Below are 16,155 nucleotides of genomic sequence, written 5' to 3' on the forward strand. Positions count from 1 at the left end.
TAACTTATAGTGATAATCCACACTTCTCTCCTATTCGCTTGGTCATAATTAAAATTTTATGTTTTAGAAAAAGATATGCTAGTTACTTGTGCGCCAAGATGTTGAATAGGATACCCAAAACAATGAAGAAAAACGTTTTTCTAGAACACCTCCGATTTTTTCGAGCAGAATACAGGTGCATCTCAACTCGTTTATACTTATTGCACATCATTAAGTATTCCGGAGAGATACTCAAAGTGTTTGGTGATTTTCTAAAAGTTTGAAACACTTTTTGCACTGCTTGAGCTTTTGAAGAAAGTTAAAAAGTGCCGAACAAATGCATTTTAATCGTCCAGATTTTTCAGCGCTATTTACCAGCTTTACTGAGGCACATTGGTGTTGCTTTAACGGTGGTGAATTTTTAAACTGAGTTCAACCACTTGGGTACGGATTTATTTGAGAAAATATTATATTTGCATGTGGAACGGATTGAATTTTTGTTTGCTTGGATTTGTATGTAAAAGCCGTACATTTTACGTAAGAATTCATTTATTTCTAAAATATTAGTGAAATACTGAGTCTTAAGATGACTTCAGGTAATTAGAATTGAAAATCAAAGAAAGATTAATAAAAACAAAACACGTCATTGGCACCTAGGGCAAACAAGTGCATGACGTGTCCCGGACGTGAAATGTGCTCAAGACGTTAACTTCTCAAAATTTGACATTTACCAGGAAAACAGAGCGAAACTTGCACTGAAAAACTGGCCCCAAGCTTGAACGCCGTTTAAATATTCACCTCAGCTTGGTTTCCACTAGAAAAATTAATAAAAAAATTTTCTTTTATTATTGCAAGTCAAAATTGTCCAAATTCGCTGCTGTTTAGAGCGCTTTATGTAAATTTCAGTTTTTAGTGCTCAAGTGATCAACAGCTCTAAGCTCATTCGTTTTCAAAAATATTTAAGGAACAGTTTTCAGTGTAAGTTTAATTCCGCTCACCAAGTAAACTAAATTCAAACTTCCGTTGGAAACCTTTTTTAAAATCTTCGGTTGGGCACCCGGGTCTGGCCTTTTTTCGTTCTGTTCGAGGATCCTTTTTAAAAGGTTATTTCCATAAATCGATAGAAAATTAAATTTTCAGAAACGTCTGATCAGACCCGTGTGACCAATGGAGGGTTAAACATCCGATCTCGTAGGCTTAGTGTTAGCTCAAAAATCCACCACACGCGAAGTCGTACTAAAGTAATGGCGCACAATTTGCGGGTTATGAAAAAAAAAAATTATTATTACTTCAGATATGGAAAATAAATATTATATATTGTGTACCTAAATTCTTTCTGCAAATTGCTCATTTGTTGTAAACTGGTACAGCTGTGTGCAAAAACAACAAAAACATATATAATATATTAATGTTCAAAAAATTGGGGGCAGAAGTTAATTTTGACGGCTGCTTTGGGTCGTAGATTTACCACTTCTAAATCTTTGATGCCATTACTCACAGGGCGAAGGTTTGTTTTAGCGATTAGCTTAAGCCTTGAAGGCCGTGCCATGCATCTGAGCAGCAATTTTGTTTAAATTCCAGCAGAAAAGCAAACCCAGTGGCAAGTCACTTGACAGTATTCTACAAATTCTATGTTGCTTACCATCGCCAACGCCATGATATCTATTGAAATTTGTAGTCCAATGTTGAATAAAAAAAAATTGGACATTTTTTACCAGGCGCTACAATGCATTATTCAATGCTAGTTATGCCGTCATCTGAGAATTCTTAAAAATTAACTTTTACCCCCAATTGTGCCGTTAGAATATACAGTATTATAAAAAAAGACCCTGCTTTGTATGCTATTTGAATGATTAATACAAAGTTGATAAAATCAAATTAATTGATTGCAGTCACTTTTACGCATTTATATGCATTGTGTGCCTTCATTTTAAGGGCGGAAGTATTTTTCGTACGCAGATAGGAGTTGAAAATGTCTCGCAAGCACAACTTGTCATAAATCATTCAAAGTTTCAGAATCATTGTGCTTTTTTCGGGAAAAAACATCTGTTGTTTTTTGTGTGCATTTTCATTTCCCCCCATGTCTTTGTATAAAAAACGTACCTATTTTTATCTTTCTTCCTAAAATTTAACACGTTACACATTAATATTTTGCTGTGGTGAATATAAGATACCTCATTACCGTAGAAGTGGCACGAGACTGTGTGACAGTTTGCATAAAAATGACTTTATAACTTAAGCAGTGTATAAACTAAGGCTAAAAGTTTTCGCTGCACACTTATTTTATGTTAGAATTGATTCTGATTGCTGCCAGTCGGATTGCGTGTTGAGGGCCGTGACGAGAACGATTTGCCGCTGCTGCCGCGTTGTGGAGGCATCGAACGACGCGCGAAACGAGTTTCTCTGTAAAATGGAGAAAATGTCAGATTTTCTTTAATTAATAAGCGTAAAAGGCAAATAAATGTGCAAAATAGTTAATTGTTATTCATAGAAGAGACATTTTAGAAGTGAGGTAGATAAGATTTTCTTAAACAAACAAAACAAAAGCACATGCAGCGTCTTCTACTTAGTCCTGCCATAAGTTCTGTTACAAGTTAAGTTCGTTATCAATATGAAATTATAACACTTTTTTTTAATGCAGTTAGTAATATAAATATTTTGCAAATATTAAAAAAAAAACACAATTCCAATTTTCATTCAAAATGGTCACCATTCGCTTTTGCACAAGCCTTTAAACGTTTAGGTCAGGCCACTCAGCTATTGCAGCACGCACGTTTTCCATGGATATTGACTTCGTAACTTTAACCAAAGATTTTTTTAGAGTCTCCAAATTTCTGTGAGGTCTTCGACAGGCCAAATTCTCCAATTCTGACCACAAACTGTAGTCCAATGGATTCAGATCTAGACTTCCAGACGGCCAATCTTCTGCGGCTATGAACCCAGGAAGATTTTTTTTAGCCACTGCTGCGTGGTTATGCTGCGTGCCTTATGAGCTGGAGCGGAATCTTGCTGGATGATCTAACGCTCTCCATTGAAGAGAGTACTGCTCAACTGCTACACAACGCCTTCTAAAACATTCCTCTGGTACACTTTTGCCTCGGTCTTTACCCCTTTTTAAAAGAAATTAAGCAATGTAACGCCTTTACAAGACACTCCGCACCAAACCATAACGGAGACTGGATGGTGGCCACGCTGAACTCTTAGAACAACATTTTTTGCATCTTTAGAAGTTTTATCATTCACTTTATTGTTTTGCTTATTAAAAACTTCTTCAACAGTGAAAATTTTGTCATATGAGAAAAGGTTATTTTCATGACCGTTCACCGCGTGCCGCCGAAGAAGCTACTTGCATCTGTCGAGTCTAATTGTCTTCGAGCGCGTTGTCAAAAGATGACCGGTTAAGCGACGGAAGGCTTTTATGTGGAGATCATCTCTAACTCGTCTTTACACGGATCTCGTCGATATATTCATTTCCCTGGACACGATTTCTGCTTTCTAAGGGGACTTCTGTGAATTCTTTCTCGAACGGCTTTTATAGCACTGGTTTGAACCACGAGGGGACGACCACTTCTTCTTCTGTCTGTCACTTCAGATGTTTGTGAAAAGCGATTGATCGTGCGGTAAACAAACATTCTCGAAATATTAAGTTTTTTCAGCAATTCGTAAACCTCACTTGCACTTTCACTACACCGTTGTAATGCAATCATCCACTCCATTGTCAATAAGCGAAATTCACCACGAAACTAAGTATAATGTATGCATAGACAATGCGTACAAACAAAAGCAAAACTAACAGAACTTTTTTCTGCGAATTTGTTCTCGCCGTATGTATTGTAAAATTTGTCACAGAATTCTTTATGGCAAGACTAAGTATATAAAATGCATAGTAATGTGGAGGGTTTGCTTTTTGGTATTAATTTACATTTTCGAAAATATTCCGTTGTTGTAATGCATATAAAAGACCTCTGCTCAAAAATGTGTTAGCACTTGAATTTTTCCTAGCAATAAATGTTATCGTTCGCTCAATAACTGCTTCAACTTTCATTAGCATTTTTTTTTTTTTATAATTTACAGTGTTCATTTGTGACCAATAACCGAGTATTTTTTCTGTTGTTGTGCGACGCATCAAAAGCATTTCATTCGTATTTTACAAAACATGCTTTATATAATCATCGTGTTTTTTCTGGTTTTTTACAAATCCATATATAAGCATCTTTGTCATAATTTTTTTTGCGGCTTACCAATTCGAAATACGGCTTAAAGTGTATAGTTGTTGGTAAAGTTAAACGTAAGATGGACACAATTAAAACGTACAGGCTAAATTAATGTTCGTTGGCAGGGTGGAGGAAACAGGATAAACGACAAAACAAAATATGCGTTTGCCAAAATACTTATTGTAGAAATATATATATAGATATATATATACATGTGAATAGCAAGCACTAAGCACTAATTTTGGACGCGGACACACGCACATTTCTGATTTAAAAAACCGTATTCGAGCATATAATTTATGGGGGGCAGGGGGAAATTGTCTGCGCTTTGTTGGCTTGATTGTAGTATATCTTTGTTTCTTTTTCTGATTTTCTAGGCATATACACTTTAAAGGCATATAGCCTAACGTCGCATGGGCACCCACCGATCAATTTCCATTTCCTCCATACGCTGAGTCAATTCAATTTTCTGCTGTACAGCCAGACGCAGCAGCTGATTCAGCGTCTTCTTCTCCTCTTCAGCTGCCTCCAATTTGCGATTCAAATCATCCACTTGTGTTACGTACTCTTCGCAACGCGCGGCGAACATGGCGCGCAAACCTAAAAGAGAGGAAGCGGTAAAAAGTAATCTAGAATTTTTGTAATAAAATCATAAACAAACAAGTATAGAAGAGTCGTCTAAGTTCGGCGAAATCCAACTTCATATATATTAAAAGGACCTCAAATAAACTTAGGTAGGCGGTGCCACGCCTATTTTAATAATTTAAATTTTAAAGAGTTACATTTGCTTCGTCTCTGATATCATTCCGTGTTAAAGAATCGGCTAAAATTAATTCACTAACGGCGGCCGCCGTAGCCGTATGCGTTGGGGCGTGAGTACGATTTGGGAGTGCGCAGGTACGAATCTTCGTGCACGGAACACAAAAATGAAAAAGTTTTTACTACTAGCGGTTGTCTCTCGGCAGGCAATGGCAAAGTATCCGAGCGTATTTCTGCCATGAAAAAGCTCCTCATAAAAAATATGTGCCGTTCGGAGTGGGCCTGAAACTGTAGGTCCCTCCATTTGTGGAACAACATTAAGACACACACCACAAATGGGAGGGGGGAGCTGTATTTGAAAGGGGGAAGGTGTATTTGAAAAATTTGAATAATTCGGATAAATATTTTTTTCTGTTAAATTTTTTCATAATGCAATTTAATGACTCTCCATTTAATTGGATTTTTTTAAACCGGCGTTCGTCGTTACTGAGTAAAAATATTACACAGATAATAAAATCACTTCTAACTTTTTTCCCACAAAATATCGTGACCTGCCGCTTCAAGTACCTTTCTGCATAGAAACAAAAGACGCGCTTCCTACGTAAAATAAATATTTAATTAATTATACATGGTATACCATGGTAATATTTACCCGGTTGCGACCGTTTGTGTTTGTATTTCCCTAGCGACAAGCCCCGGATTAACTAACTTTCTTCAATTTTCAAAGCACAAACGGATTTTGAATTTGATTTTCGCCCTGCGCCTGAGCGGAGTGAAAATAGCAGTCCTACTCTCTCTCTCGCTACTCTTCTTCCTATATTCACTACTACTTACTTGAGAATGTCGCTGCATCTTCTTTGAGTATCTTCAGCTCATTTCGCAATTTGGCCATTGTCTCGCTGACCACTGTCTTCTCATTTTCGTATTTCGATTTGAGATTGGTGAGTGCCACCTCAGCGGTCTGTTTATTTGATTTCAATACAGTACGCAATGTAGCGATTTGGTCACGTTTGAGTGATAGCAAGCCCTTGAGTCGTACGATTTGTTCTTGCAATTCCTCGACTTCTTCGCGGTTATATTTGTCAGCTATGCGGAGTAAATAAAAGAATAATAAAGAAGTAGATGTAAAAATTGCATATCCCCTACTGAAGTGCACAATAATTACCTTCAGTAACATCACCGCGCACTTTGTTTTTGTTGTGTTCAATTGTGTGCTCCACAGCGGTTTTCAAATGCTTAATCTGATCACCCACAGTGTCGACATACTTTTTAATTTCTACAGAATCGGCAAGTCCTTGCAGATCTTCAATTGTATGCGAGCGGGAAGTGAAAATATCGGACTTGAACTGCGACTGTATGGCAGTAAGCGAATCGTTTTCAAAACTGGAAAAAGGGGGAAAAAAGTAATGAAATAACGAAAAGTATAAAAATTTATCTAAACATACCTCATGTCATCACTCTTTGGATCGAGCATAATACGTGTCGGTATCTCACCGTTCACCGTGCAAACTAAATGATACAGCTGCGCTAAATCATCACTTAAGGCCACCAAAGTGGAGCGTGCCGAACCCAAACTTTGTCCGGCATTTTGTGAAATACTTGTGAGTGTCTGCACGTCACTTTGCAGGTCTAGTGATTTCTGCTCGGTGGCAAGCAGTTTATTTTTCAAATTTGTGACCTCATTACGAAGGGTTGTCATTGCGTCAGTGTAGTTGAAACCCTTTTGCAGCTCAACCAAATCAGTCTTGAGACCGTCAATCTCCTTGGAAGAGAGTGTGAACCAACTATTATACTGTGAGAGTATATCCAATAGTTGTTGTCGCACATTTTGCTCATCATTGCGACGCTTCACCGCCTCCATGGAATCATCCTTGATATCCAGCTGTTTCTTCAGCTGTAGTAGTGCATCGACATGTGCAGTTAGGAGCGCTAAGCGAGCCATGAAATTTTGTATTTCATTTTGTGATTTATCCAAACTGGTTTGTGCCTCTCGTAAATTCGCAGTGAGTAACATTTTCTCATTCTCAATGGATTCCAGTTGTTTTTCCAACTTCTTCAATTCATTGAGATGCACCTCCGAGAAGAGATCACATTTGGTGCCATCGGTTGCATTCAATTCAGTAGTCAAGTCGGCCTCAAGCCGTTTCAAAGCCAAATTTTCCTCTTCGCCATCACTATTGGCGCTGATGTTGTCATCCATGTTACTACGTAGATAAGCCAAATTGCTTATCTTGTACATGGATTCACGATTCAAATGGCTATCCAATTCTTTCTTGAGTGCATATTTTGCCTCACGTTCACACTATGCAAGCGTAAAAGCGAAAAATATATAGATGGATGAGCAAAGTAGATATTTTAAAAGTGAAAAGCCAAATTAGAAAACTTCGTTTCGACACTTACTTGCAAAGCCTCTAAGGCTTCTTCCATTTGTTTTTCAGCAATTTTTTTTAGATTGGCCAATTCATCAACTTGTGAATTTAATAGTTCCACCTCTTCGGTGAGGCGACGTATCTCGTGTTTGGCACCTTCAAATTCAACCTTAAAACAGTAAAGAGTATTTATATAATCTACACTCACTTTTCGTTTCGTATTTAAATTTTGTTTCGATCACGCTTACCTGTGAACTCCTCAAGCTTGACACCTGCTTTTGCAGCGATATGTTTTCTTCCTCCAGTTCTGTGTATTCCGTTAGCATGCGTGTCTCACGAAACTTCAGATCCTTCAGCTCGGCCTTAAGACGTAACTTTTCGGCCTCATTGTCCGACTTGTCACGCCCAATGTCGGCGTTCTCTTGCAGCATACGATCGCGTTCGTTGCGCACTCGCTCCAATTCGTGGCGCAATTGCTTCGTGTCATTTTCTAAGTCTAAAATTTTGCTGTTCAAAGTTGTTTCGAGTGCTGCGGTTTCGGTGAGCAGTGACTCCTCCTGTTCGATGCCAGTTTTTGTGGTGACTTTTTGTGAAGTTTGGAATTTGGCGAGCGCCTGAAATAAGGGGCAAGAGGAATAAAGTTAATGATAATGAAGTTGATGATAAATTAAGACCAATTATTAAATAAAAAAAAAACCTAAAAATTTAATTTCAATTGTTGTATTAACTCTTTGATTATCGATGATTTTTCCCCAGCTTTACATCAGACGAAGATCTGTCAAAGATAGTTCCTAATAATTTAGGATTAATTGGTGTTCATTGGATTACGGTGGAATAGCAGGTAAACAGCTCTAAACCCGAAAAGCCTTTTTAGCCTTTTGCTTCTATGACCAACGGTTCCTAGCACGAAGTGACTCAAATTTCATCCGACCAAAGGCTATTAAGGGCCGCCGTAACTTAATGGATTGGTGCGTGACTACACTTCGGGAGTGCGTAGATTCGAATCTCCGTACATGAAGCAGAATGATGGAAAAAGCTTTGTCTACATAATAGCGTTCGCTTCTCGGCAGGCGATGGCAAACCTCCGAGTGTATTTCTGCGATAAGTTGGCTTAAAAACGGTAGGTCGCTCCATTTGTCGAGTAATATCAAGACGCACGCCAGAAATAGGAAGAAAAACGAGGCCAAATACTTAAAAGAAGTGTACGCGCCAATTATTATAGTAATTTTTATAAAACTTCACATACAGAAAATTTTAAAGAATTCTGATTAAAAAGTTTACTTTTTTTTAATTTTTACAAAGTTTGAAACCTTGCGTTAGAAGGTTTTTGTTGTAGTATGAACTATATATTTTATAAAAAAAATAGTGGTGTGTCTATAATTTTGTAACGGGGTGTATAGGAAAAGAAATCGTAGGGGTACGAGCTAATAAAGTATAGAGCAGTTAAATATATACTTTTCTTATTAAATGGTAATTCATAATAAACTTTTATTGTAACAAAGAAACCAAAAATACAAGCAACTCCCTACTAAGTACAGAGGTTGCCAATGCATGAATAAATGATAAACTAATAATTGAAAATTATGATTTTGGTTATCGATGATTATAAATTTCATTATCAGCCGCCAAAGTCGCTTAGTGCTTCATGTGGCTTACTATACTAGATAACGAACAACGAAAATCAAAGTAAAAAAAGCCTGTTTTCTTATACCAGTTAACACTCGGCAGGCAATGGTAAATCTTGGAGTAAATTTCTACCACAAAAAATATTCTCACAAAATCCACTTGCAATTCGAAGAAGCCTTGACATTCAAGACTCCTCATTTATAGAACAGAATCAAGAAGCAGGCCAAAGATTGAAGGGTGCCGGCTTAAAGCTAGAACCCCGTACGATGTGTCCCAGGCATTGTGGCTTTCAACGCTTTATGGCCTAGACCATTGTACAGATCCATAAGTAAAAACACTCTCAGCTGGTTGTCAAAAAATGCGCACAGCTGAGATCACCTGATACCAAAACGCTCTTTTATGTAACAGGGTTGCATAAAAAATTATTAAATTTCATTAAAAAATGTATCAAAAAGTCTAAATAATGACGTAAAAATAAAGATATTTCTCAATAAAAAGCATTATTATAGCTAAGAAATACATTAGAAATATTTGTTATTGTAAATTTTTCAAGTCAAAGCTATTATTTTGTATTTTTTTGGTTGTGTATATTCTATTGCTTTTAATATTAGCATAAAATTCTAATTTGGTATAGCAACCCCGCCAATATGCTTCAGCAAAAAGACCAAGTATTCACACCATCACACACTTGACTACCTGTCAAACTCACATCAAGACTGTCTATCAAAAAATAGGAAGAATAAGAGTGTTTTATTAGCATTTTTGTACAATGGCCTAGACAGAAGGTGGTGTTAATCAGGATTAATGACTTAATTCGGAATTATCTCAGGAATTAAGTGCAACTAATGAGGATTGACAACTGGACTTAATTTTCATAATGTAAGCGGATGAGGCGAATTTTCGATGGCAACATTGCCAAAAATTACAGCTAATATCTATTGTGAATGAAAAATAATGAATCTTTTAAAGAGAAGAAAAAAGAATGACTGGATGCAATGCTAGTTTGCAGTTTGTTCTGATATTTCGGAGCAGTTTGAGAAATTGCATTAAATTTTTTTACATAAATAATTATTTCTCAGTACCAGGGCAGCTCATACCCGTAATTATTGTCTGCGGGTCATCTTTTATTGACAGAACTATCCAATAAGCAAATCAGCAGTTCACTAAAACACAACAAACGTCTGTCACACTACAATTTTAATCAGAATTAACTGAACCAGTCCTACTTCTTCGCTCCTTAATCCCTCGTGGGACATAGGGCACCAACCACGCTTGCGCGCCATCTTGTGCGATTTATGGCAATGTACATTAATTGGTGGTTCCAACTCTTTCCGATGTTTCCAGCTTCTCTTTCAATTGTTCGCCTCCAAGTCTTCCCTTGGTCTACCAGGCTTGCGACCAACATTCGTGGGACAGTTCCACTCCAAAGAAGAAAGATGTTCCTCAGACAGCGATTTATAAAAACCTGTTGGCTCGTAGTAACGGATTTGGTCCCTTTCAATGTACAGCAAGCATAAAGTATAGCCGACACTACCTTAGATTTGAAAATTCCCATTTTTGTGTGAACGCTGATGTTGTTATTGCGCCACACGGAAGACATTATAGCAAAGGTGGCTCTACCTTTACCAATGCGAGATTTGCCATCTTAAGCTGCAGCTTACATATCTTGGAAGCTGCTTAACACGTTCCACTGGTGCGCCCGACATATTTACAGTTGCAGTTGAGTTGCTAGACAAACTTAAAATTTGTATCTTACTGAAATTGAACGCCGCTTTGTACAAGTACATCAAAGGGGTCAGACAGTTTCCCTTTATGTAGCACGCAGTATTAAAGATATTATTTTATCAGGCACTCGAAAGCCCGCCTGTTTTGCCCATACGTAATCCGGATTAACGCTGTCGTCTGCCTAGGCTATTATTCAGCTCTAGGAATTGCTTGCTGAAGGCCACAGCCCCCATATCGCATGGTATGAAGTTGTAGCTTAAGCACCTGCATAGTGTTGGCTCGCTCTACTCTGTGTTACTAGCTATTTTCAACATCTTCTTACAGTAAATGAGAACTAACTTTTGAGTAAACGTTAATGGAAAAAAGTTATTTAAAAATTCAATGACATTATTCCACTTTTGATCAATGAGAAAGTAAAAAAGTTTCACAAACGCATAGCACGCATGCCAGCGGTGACGGAAGTGCTGCTGTAGCCTTTGCCTTATCCTACATGCAGATGTAACGTACAAACACGCATCGATCCCATACTCCACATATCCAAGTATGTATGTTTATAAGCATACGGCGTTTTTATAATAGAAATAGCAACGTAATTGGATTTCGAATTGACTCGCATTGACAGTGAACAGTGAGCGGTGAGCAGGTCACAGTAATGCCATTGTTTGTTACAAGAGTGGCACGGCAGTAGAATAAGAGGTGTGGCACATTCCATACTTACTATAATCACACATACCTCCAAAACAAACACATGCTTGTGCGGTAGCTTTTGTAAGCAATTCTTTACATATAATATGACATTTACGAGCGCTTTATCAACAGATTCCTGTGCTGCATGACATTTCTCTTCCGGTACGGTATTCTCCGCTCCAGCACTGCACAGCCTGCATTATTACAATCTGCAGTGTCGCGCGTGGCAAGCAGTGTACAATGCCAAAGTATATTACACGCTTATTACATACACATGCATAAGAAGTATGCTAGTATGTGCGTGGCTTTGTGTGCGCGTGTTTGCCTACCTCCTTGCAATTACTACATGCAATATTTGTCCAATGTGGCAAATCTCAGTCGACAACGTTTCATGTTGTGGCTTGCTCCTTAAATGCTCTTATCTTTTACCACATACCGCCACCCGGTTACACAGCCACTGCTCAGGCTCAACTACGGACTGCATCTGGCATTCATTCAAGTTTGTATACAGGCAGCTGTGAAGATGAAAATATTAGTACCACTTATGAATTTTTCTTTCCGAAACTGTGCATAGTAATTGAGAAACGGAAAAAGTATAACTTTTTCAATTAAAATAAACTGGTGTAGCACTTCGTTGTAATGAGGCAAGCGATGAGCTGACAAGAGGAGGATCGGCAAACATCATTATGAGACCGGAACTAGTCTGTGACCTTAGCTTACAGAGATTCTTAGATTTCAAATTAAAGAATGGGTAAACATAGAGCCGAGTAAGCACTGGTATATAATAAAGGAGCATAGATCAGTCGACGCTATTTTGGTAGAAATATATAATTGGCGCTCACACGCTTTTGGATGTTTGGACGAGCTCCTCCTCCTACAGTTTTTGCCCCCTATTTTTTATGAGGAGCTTTTTCATGGCAGAAATACACTCGGGGGTTTGTCATTGCCTGCCAAGGTGCGGTCACTATTAGAACCCGTGCACTTTCGAATGGTAGTCGCGCGTTAATCCATTCGGCTATGGCGACCGCCTCGCTATCTGTTGTTGTTGACATTGTTGGCTTTGTCTTGAGGATGATGAGACGTCCGAGCATATGTGTGTAAATGTCCGACCATGACCAGACAGAAGTTGTAACATTTCAACTCCTGTATAGTTGTTGTTGTTGTTGCAGAAGCATAAACATTTCCCATACATGTACGGGAAATGCTGCTGGAGTGACAGTCCTCGACCGGATATAAATCCGAGTCGTTCCAGTAACGTGCACCCGATTGCCTGGCGTTCGTACCTGCTAATTGGTAGTTATGTCGTTCATGATATCACTCGTTTAGTCATACCCATCCTTTGTCTAGCTTATCAGGCCTTTACATTGCCTTCTATGCATTTATGTACCGCAATCCAGTAAAGCCTCATAAGTGTAGTTATAACTAACCTCTTTGCAGTCTTGTGCCTTAGCAGTCAAGTGACTATTATCGATGAAAACTCGCCTACTATCCCTTGAGAACGTGTGGTTTGCTCCTGGAAAAATAGGTCTTGCGTCAACTCAGCGAGCGATGGGCTAGTGTGGGGGCGGTCGAGGGTAGATCGGGGGCGTTCGAGGAACTTCTAAAACTAACTAAGCTGCAGCTCTCGAATTTGGTAGGCATCCTTACCGGACATTGTCCGTTAGGTGTCTATGCGGTGAGACTTGTGATTGCTTCAAGTCCTTTCAGCAGAAACTGTCTGAAGGACGACGTAGCACCTTTTTCGCTACACCTACGGATATTGCGGGTTGAAATATCACACATCAGGTAAAATTCATCAGTAGCTTGAATCGGCTAATACCAATGTAAATATCCACTGTTGTTCGTCATCCTCTGGTTCCAAAGCTCTGATTGCAATAATCCGTCAGCTTAAAGAAGCTGCTGATATCCAGTTCAGAGTCGCTACTACCAATTTTACCGTTTTAAAACCAATCGTAAATATGTGCATTGTGTCTGTTTTACTTCTCCAGACCCTTGCGCCACCTATTGAGTTTGTTTTTATGAGAATTATGAGTTGATTTTTAATTTAAATTTTTTTAGCTTTTTTATTTAATTTAAATAAATTTTTTTTTTTACTTTTTTAATTCATCTTAATTTAATTTTTTAATCTTAATTTAAATTAAAAAATGTCTTAATTCTAATTTTATTTGTTTTTTAATTTTTTTTTAATTAAGATTAATTAAACTTAGTTAATTAATTAATTTAATTCAATATATTTTTTCTTTGTGTTAAAAGAGATAAACCTTTTACTTTATGAGATGTTCTTTAGTTTTATTTTTTTTTTTAATTTAAATTTAATTTTTTTTTTATTTTAATTTAATTTTTTTTTAGTTTTTTGTTATTTAGTATTAATTGGAATTTTATGTTTTTCCTTTGTGTAAGAAGAGATAAAACTTTTTCTTTAAAATAATCAAAAATCAAAAGTTTTGTATTCATAAAATGAAAAGTTCAGATTTACTAAATATTTGACTCTAAAATATAAAATATAATGACTCTGCTATTTTCATCTTCGCCACTGTATATCACACATATTATGCATGCACTTGTCCAAGTTCGTGTGTACTCGCTGTGAGACCAAGAGAAACTACTAGCAAAATAAATCAGTAAACGGCAACAGTTCCAGAGCTCAAACTGCCGGGCAAGGGCACATACTTGCGTGTACGTACAGACAAGCATACATACATACATATGGACATATTTCCACACACACTTTCATGCTCACATTTGTACATACCAAAATACTTACATCCTTATAAACTGGCTGATTTATTCATGGAATTCATATATTGTAAGTTTTTCTTGGCGCTTATCTGTATGCTTGTGCCTGCGTTTGTGCTTATCCTGCGCCCAACCGCCTTTACGACGAAATTTATACTCTTACTTTGAGACATACATACATACAGTGCACATAGTTTGTTAGCCAACTTTCTACATTGTTGGGGTAGTTAGTTGGCAAGCAGAAATTAAGCCAATCCGTTTTGGCCTTAAAGTGTAAAGGAAATATATTCACTTTAGTTGTTGTTTTTGTTTTAGCGAAAATGCTTACACCAGTAGTTTGCTCGGTTATTTTTCTTTTTATTTTTGCTTTTGTCATTTCACAGCTCGACGCATGAATTGTTGTTTAATAAGGATCCCTTAGAGAAGGCATATAATTTTTAAGCATCTTTTCAACGCAGGTGTTGGAGGCTTGTCTCCGTCCGCTTGCCCGCCTGTGAGTCGCTCAAGTGTTTTGGGTGCAATAAATGTCTTTTGTTTGCTTTAGTTAATTAAACTTTGCTGCTGTTGGCAGATTGAGGTCACAAAACTACGGTTGAATTTTCTGCATGTGTCTGTTTATTTTGCAAAGAAATTATTCTTAATAGACTGCCTTTGGAAAGAGGTACGCAGGACACATTTATGGCGATTTTTGCGGTATATACATATTATACAAAAATAAAAATTCAGCTCAAATAATAGTAATCCGCACATTTTATAAAATAAAAGATATGCAAATTTTGTGTATGTGAAAAATATTTTTATACTCTTGATACCTTGAGGCAGCAGTACATGAGCAGCCACTTAGATGCGCATTTCGTTTTCGCAGGGGGTTTTTAAAACTCTTTGGCCAAAATACACTTTTTAGCGTTTTCTTGCTCTCATTTCATTGTTATCAGAAAACAATCCCAGCTTGCATTTTGAGGTGTATTCATTTGTATTGTGTATTCATTTGTTTTCAATACCGAAAAGCTTATAAAAGATAGAAAACCTTTCTTGTTGTCGACATCATCTACTAATTACGAAATATTGAAGTGTTGAACATTGTTTTGCGCAAGCTGTTGGTTAGTTGAAGTGGTGATTCATCCAGAATCCAATTAGCACTTCCGCCCCAATTTGTTGTCACATCCTCGCTACCAACTTGTTTAAGAGTTATTTGACTATATCCACTCTGTGTGGTTTTAAGGTTGTTGACGTCTAAGCCTGACAGTTGTTCGACACTATCGAACAGGGTTGACATTATTTTCTTCCCAGGGCATTCACAGAGGAAATGGAATGGCCTGCCTTATGCAAGAAATTAACCGAAAACCCTTCTATGCAAAAGCGAAGTCGTTTTGGAGGGACTCATACGCAGTAAACGACCTAAAACTTCATATCAAATGATAGGTGGTGGGATTGCAAGCCCGGACATTCAACAAAAACCATTGCGAGTGGATGTGAAAAAGTTCACAATTTTTTTCTGTTTGATTTATTCTGCTTCAAAGCTAGACCTTTGCTAGAATTGTAAAAAGTGTATGTACACTTGTGCTCACATTTTTTATAAAAATATAGTTTATTGTATAACAAAAACCTTTTAATTCAAGCTTCCAGATCTGGTACAAAATTCACAAAAATTCAACGAATTTCTAAAAAATTTCATATTTTTTCAACTTCAGAACTTTTAGAAAACTTCTATATGTTCAGTTTTTTATCCCATTCAATTTTAGTACAAGGTGGTGCAAAATTAATCATGCTATTTGAAGATTTACAATTTCGGCAAACTGACGTCGAACGTCAATCATATTTGACACTTGTGAACTAAACACCTGCAGCATACAAACATACAAACAAAGGAGCGCGTGAAAGTCAAAATAAAGGTTTTCATCACTCAAAATAATTTTGTTTTTATTTAGCAAATAATTTATTCAAATATGAATATCAATATAAGAGGATGATTAATTTTGCGCCATGTTGTGCGTTTTCTCCATATAAAAGACTTCCGAACTTTCCATCAAAAAATTTCAAAAATTGTCGATACGTTCCAA

General features: G+C 37.3%; 1 protein-coding gene across 2 annotated transcripts in view; it reads right to left on the minus strand.

Annotated features, from left to right (window-relative positions):
• Positions 1-372: 372 nt before the first annotated feature.
• Positions 373-16,155, minus strand: part of LOC128862992 (protein bicaudal D) — a 28,306-nt gene continuing 12,523 nt past the window's right edge. Inside the window, exons 2-9 of one of the 2 annotated variants that reach the window (XR_008454566.1) lie at positions 7,570-7,935; positions 7,353-7,490; positions 6,398-7,254; positions 6,118-6,335; positions 5,787-6,038; positions 4,619-4,793; positions 2,162-2,382; positions 373-2,100 (exon numbers count right to left, since the gene is read on the minus strand). Coding sequence is in view for 1 of the 2 variants with exons in the window: in XM_054101859.1 (XP_053957834.1) it covers positions 2,268-2,382; positions 4,619-4,793; positions 5,787-6,038; positions 6,118-6,335; positions 6,398-7,254; positions 7,353-7,490; positions 7,570-7,935 (2,121 nt within the window). In the remaining variant the exon portion in view is untranslated. Of the gene's footprint in view, positions 2,383-4,618; positions 4,794-5,786; positions 6,039-6,117; positions 6,336-6,397; positions 7,255-7,352; positions 7,491-7,569; positions 7,936-16,155 lie in introns of both variants that reach the window. The other variant, XM_054101859.1, reaches the window with a different exon arrangement.

The sequence above is a fragment of the Anastrepha ludens genome, chromosome 5, assembly GCF_028408465.1.
Source record: "Anastrepha ludens isolate Willacy chromosome 5, idAnaLude1.1, whole genome shotgun sequence".
Taxonomy (NCBI): Eukaryota; Metazoa; Arthropoda; class Insecta; order Diptera; family Tephritidae; genus Anastrepha; species Anastrepha ludens.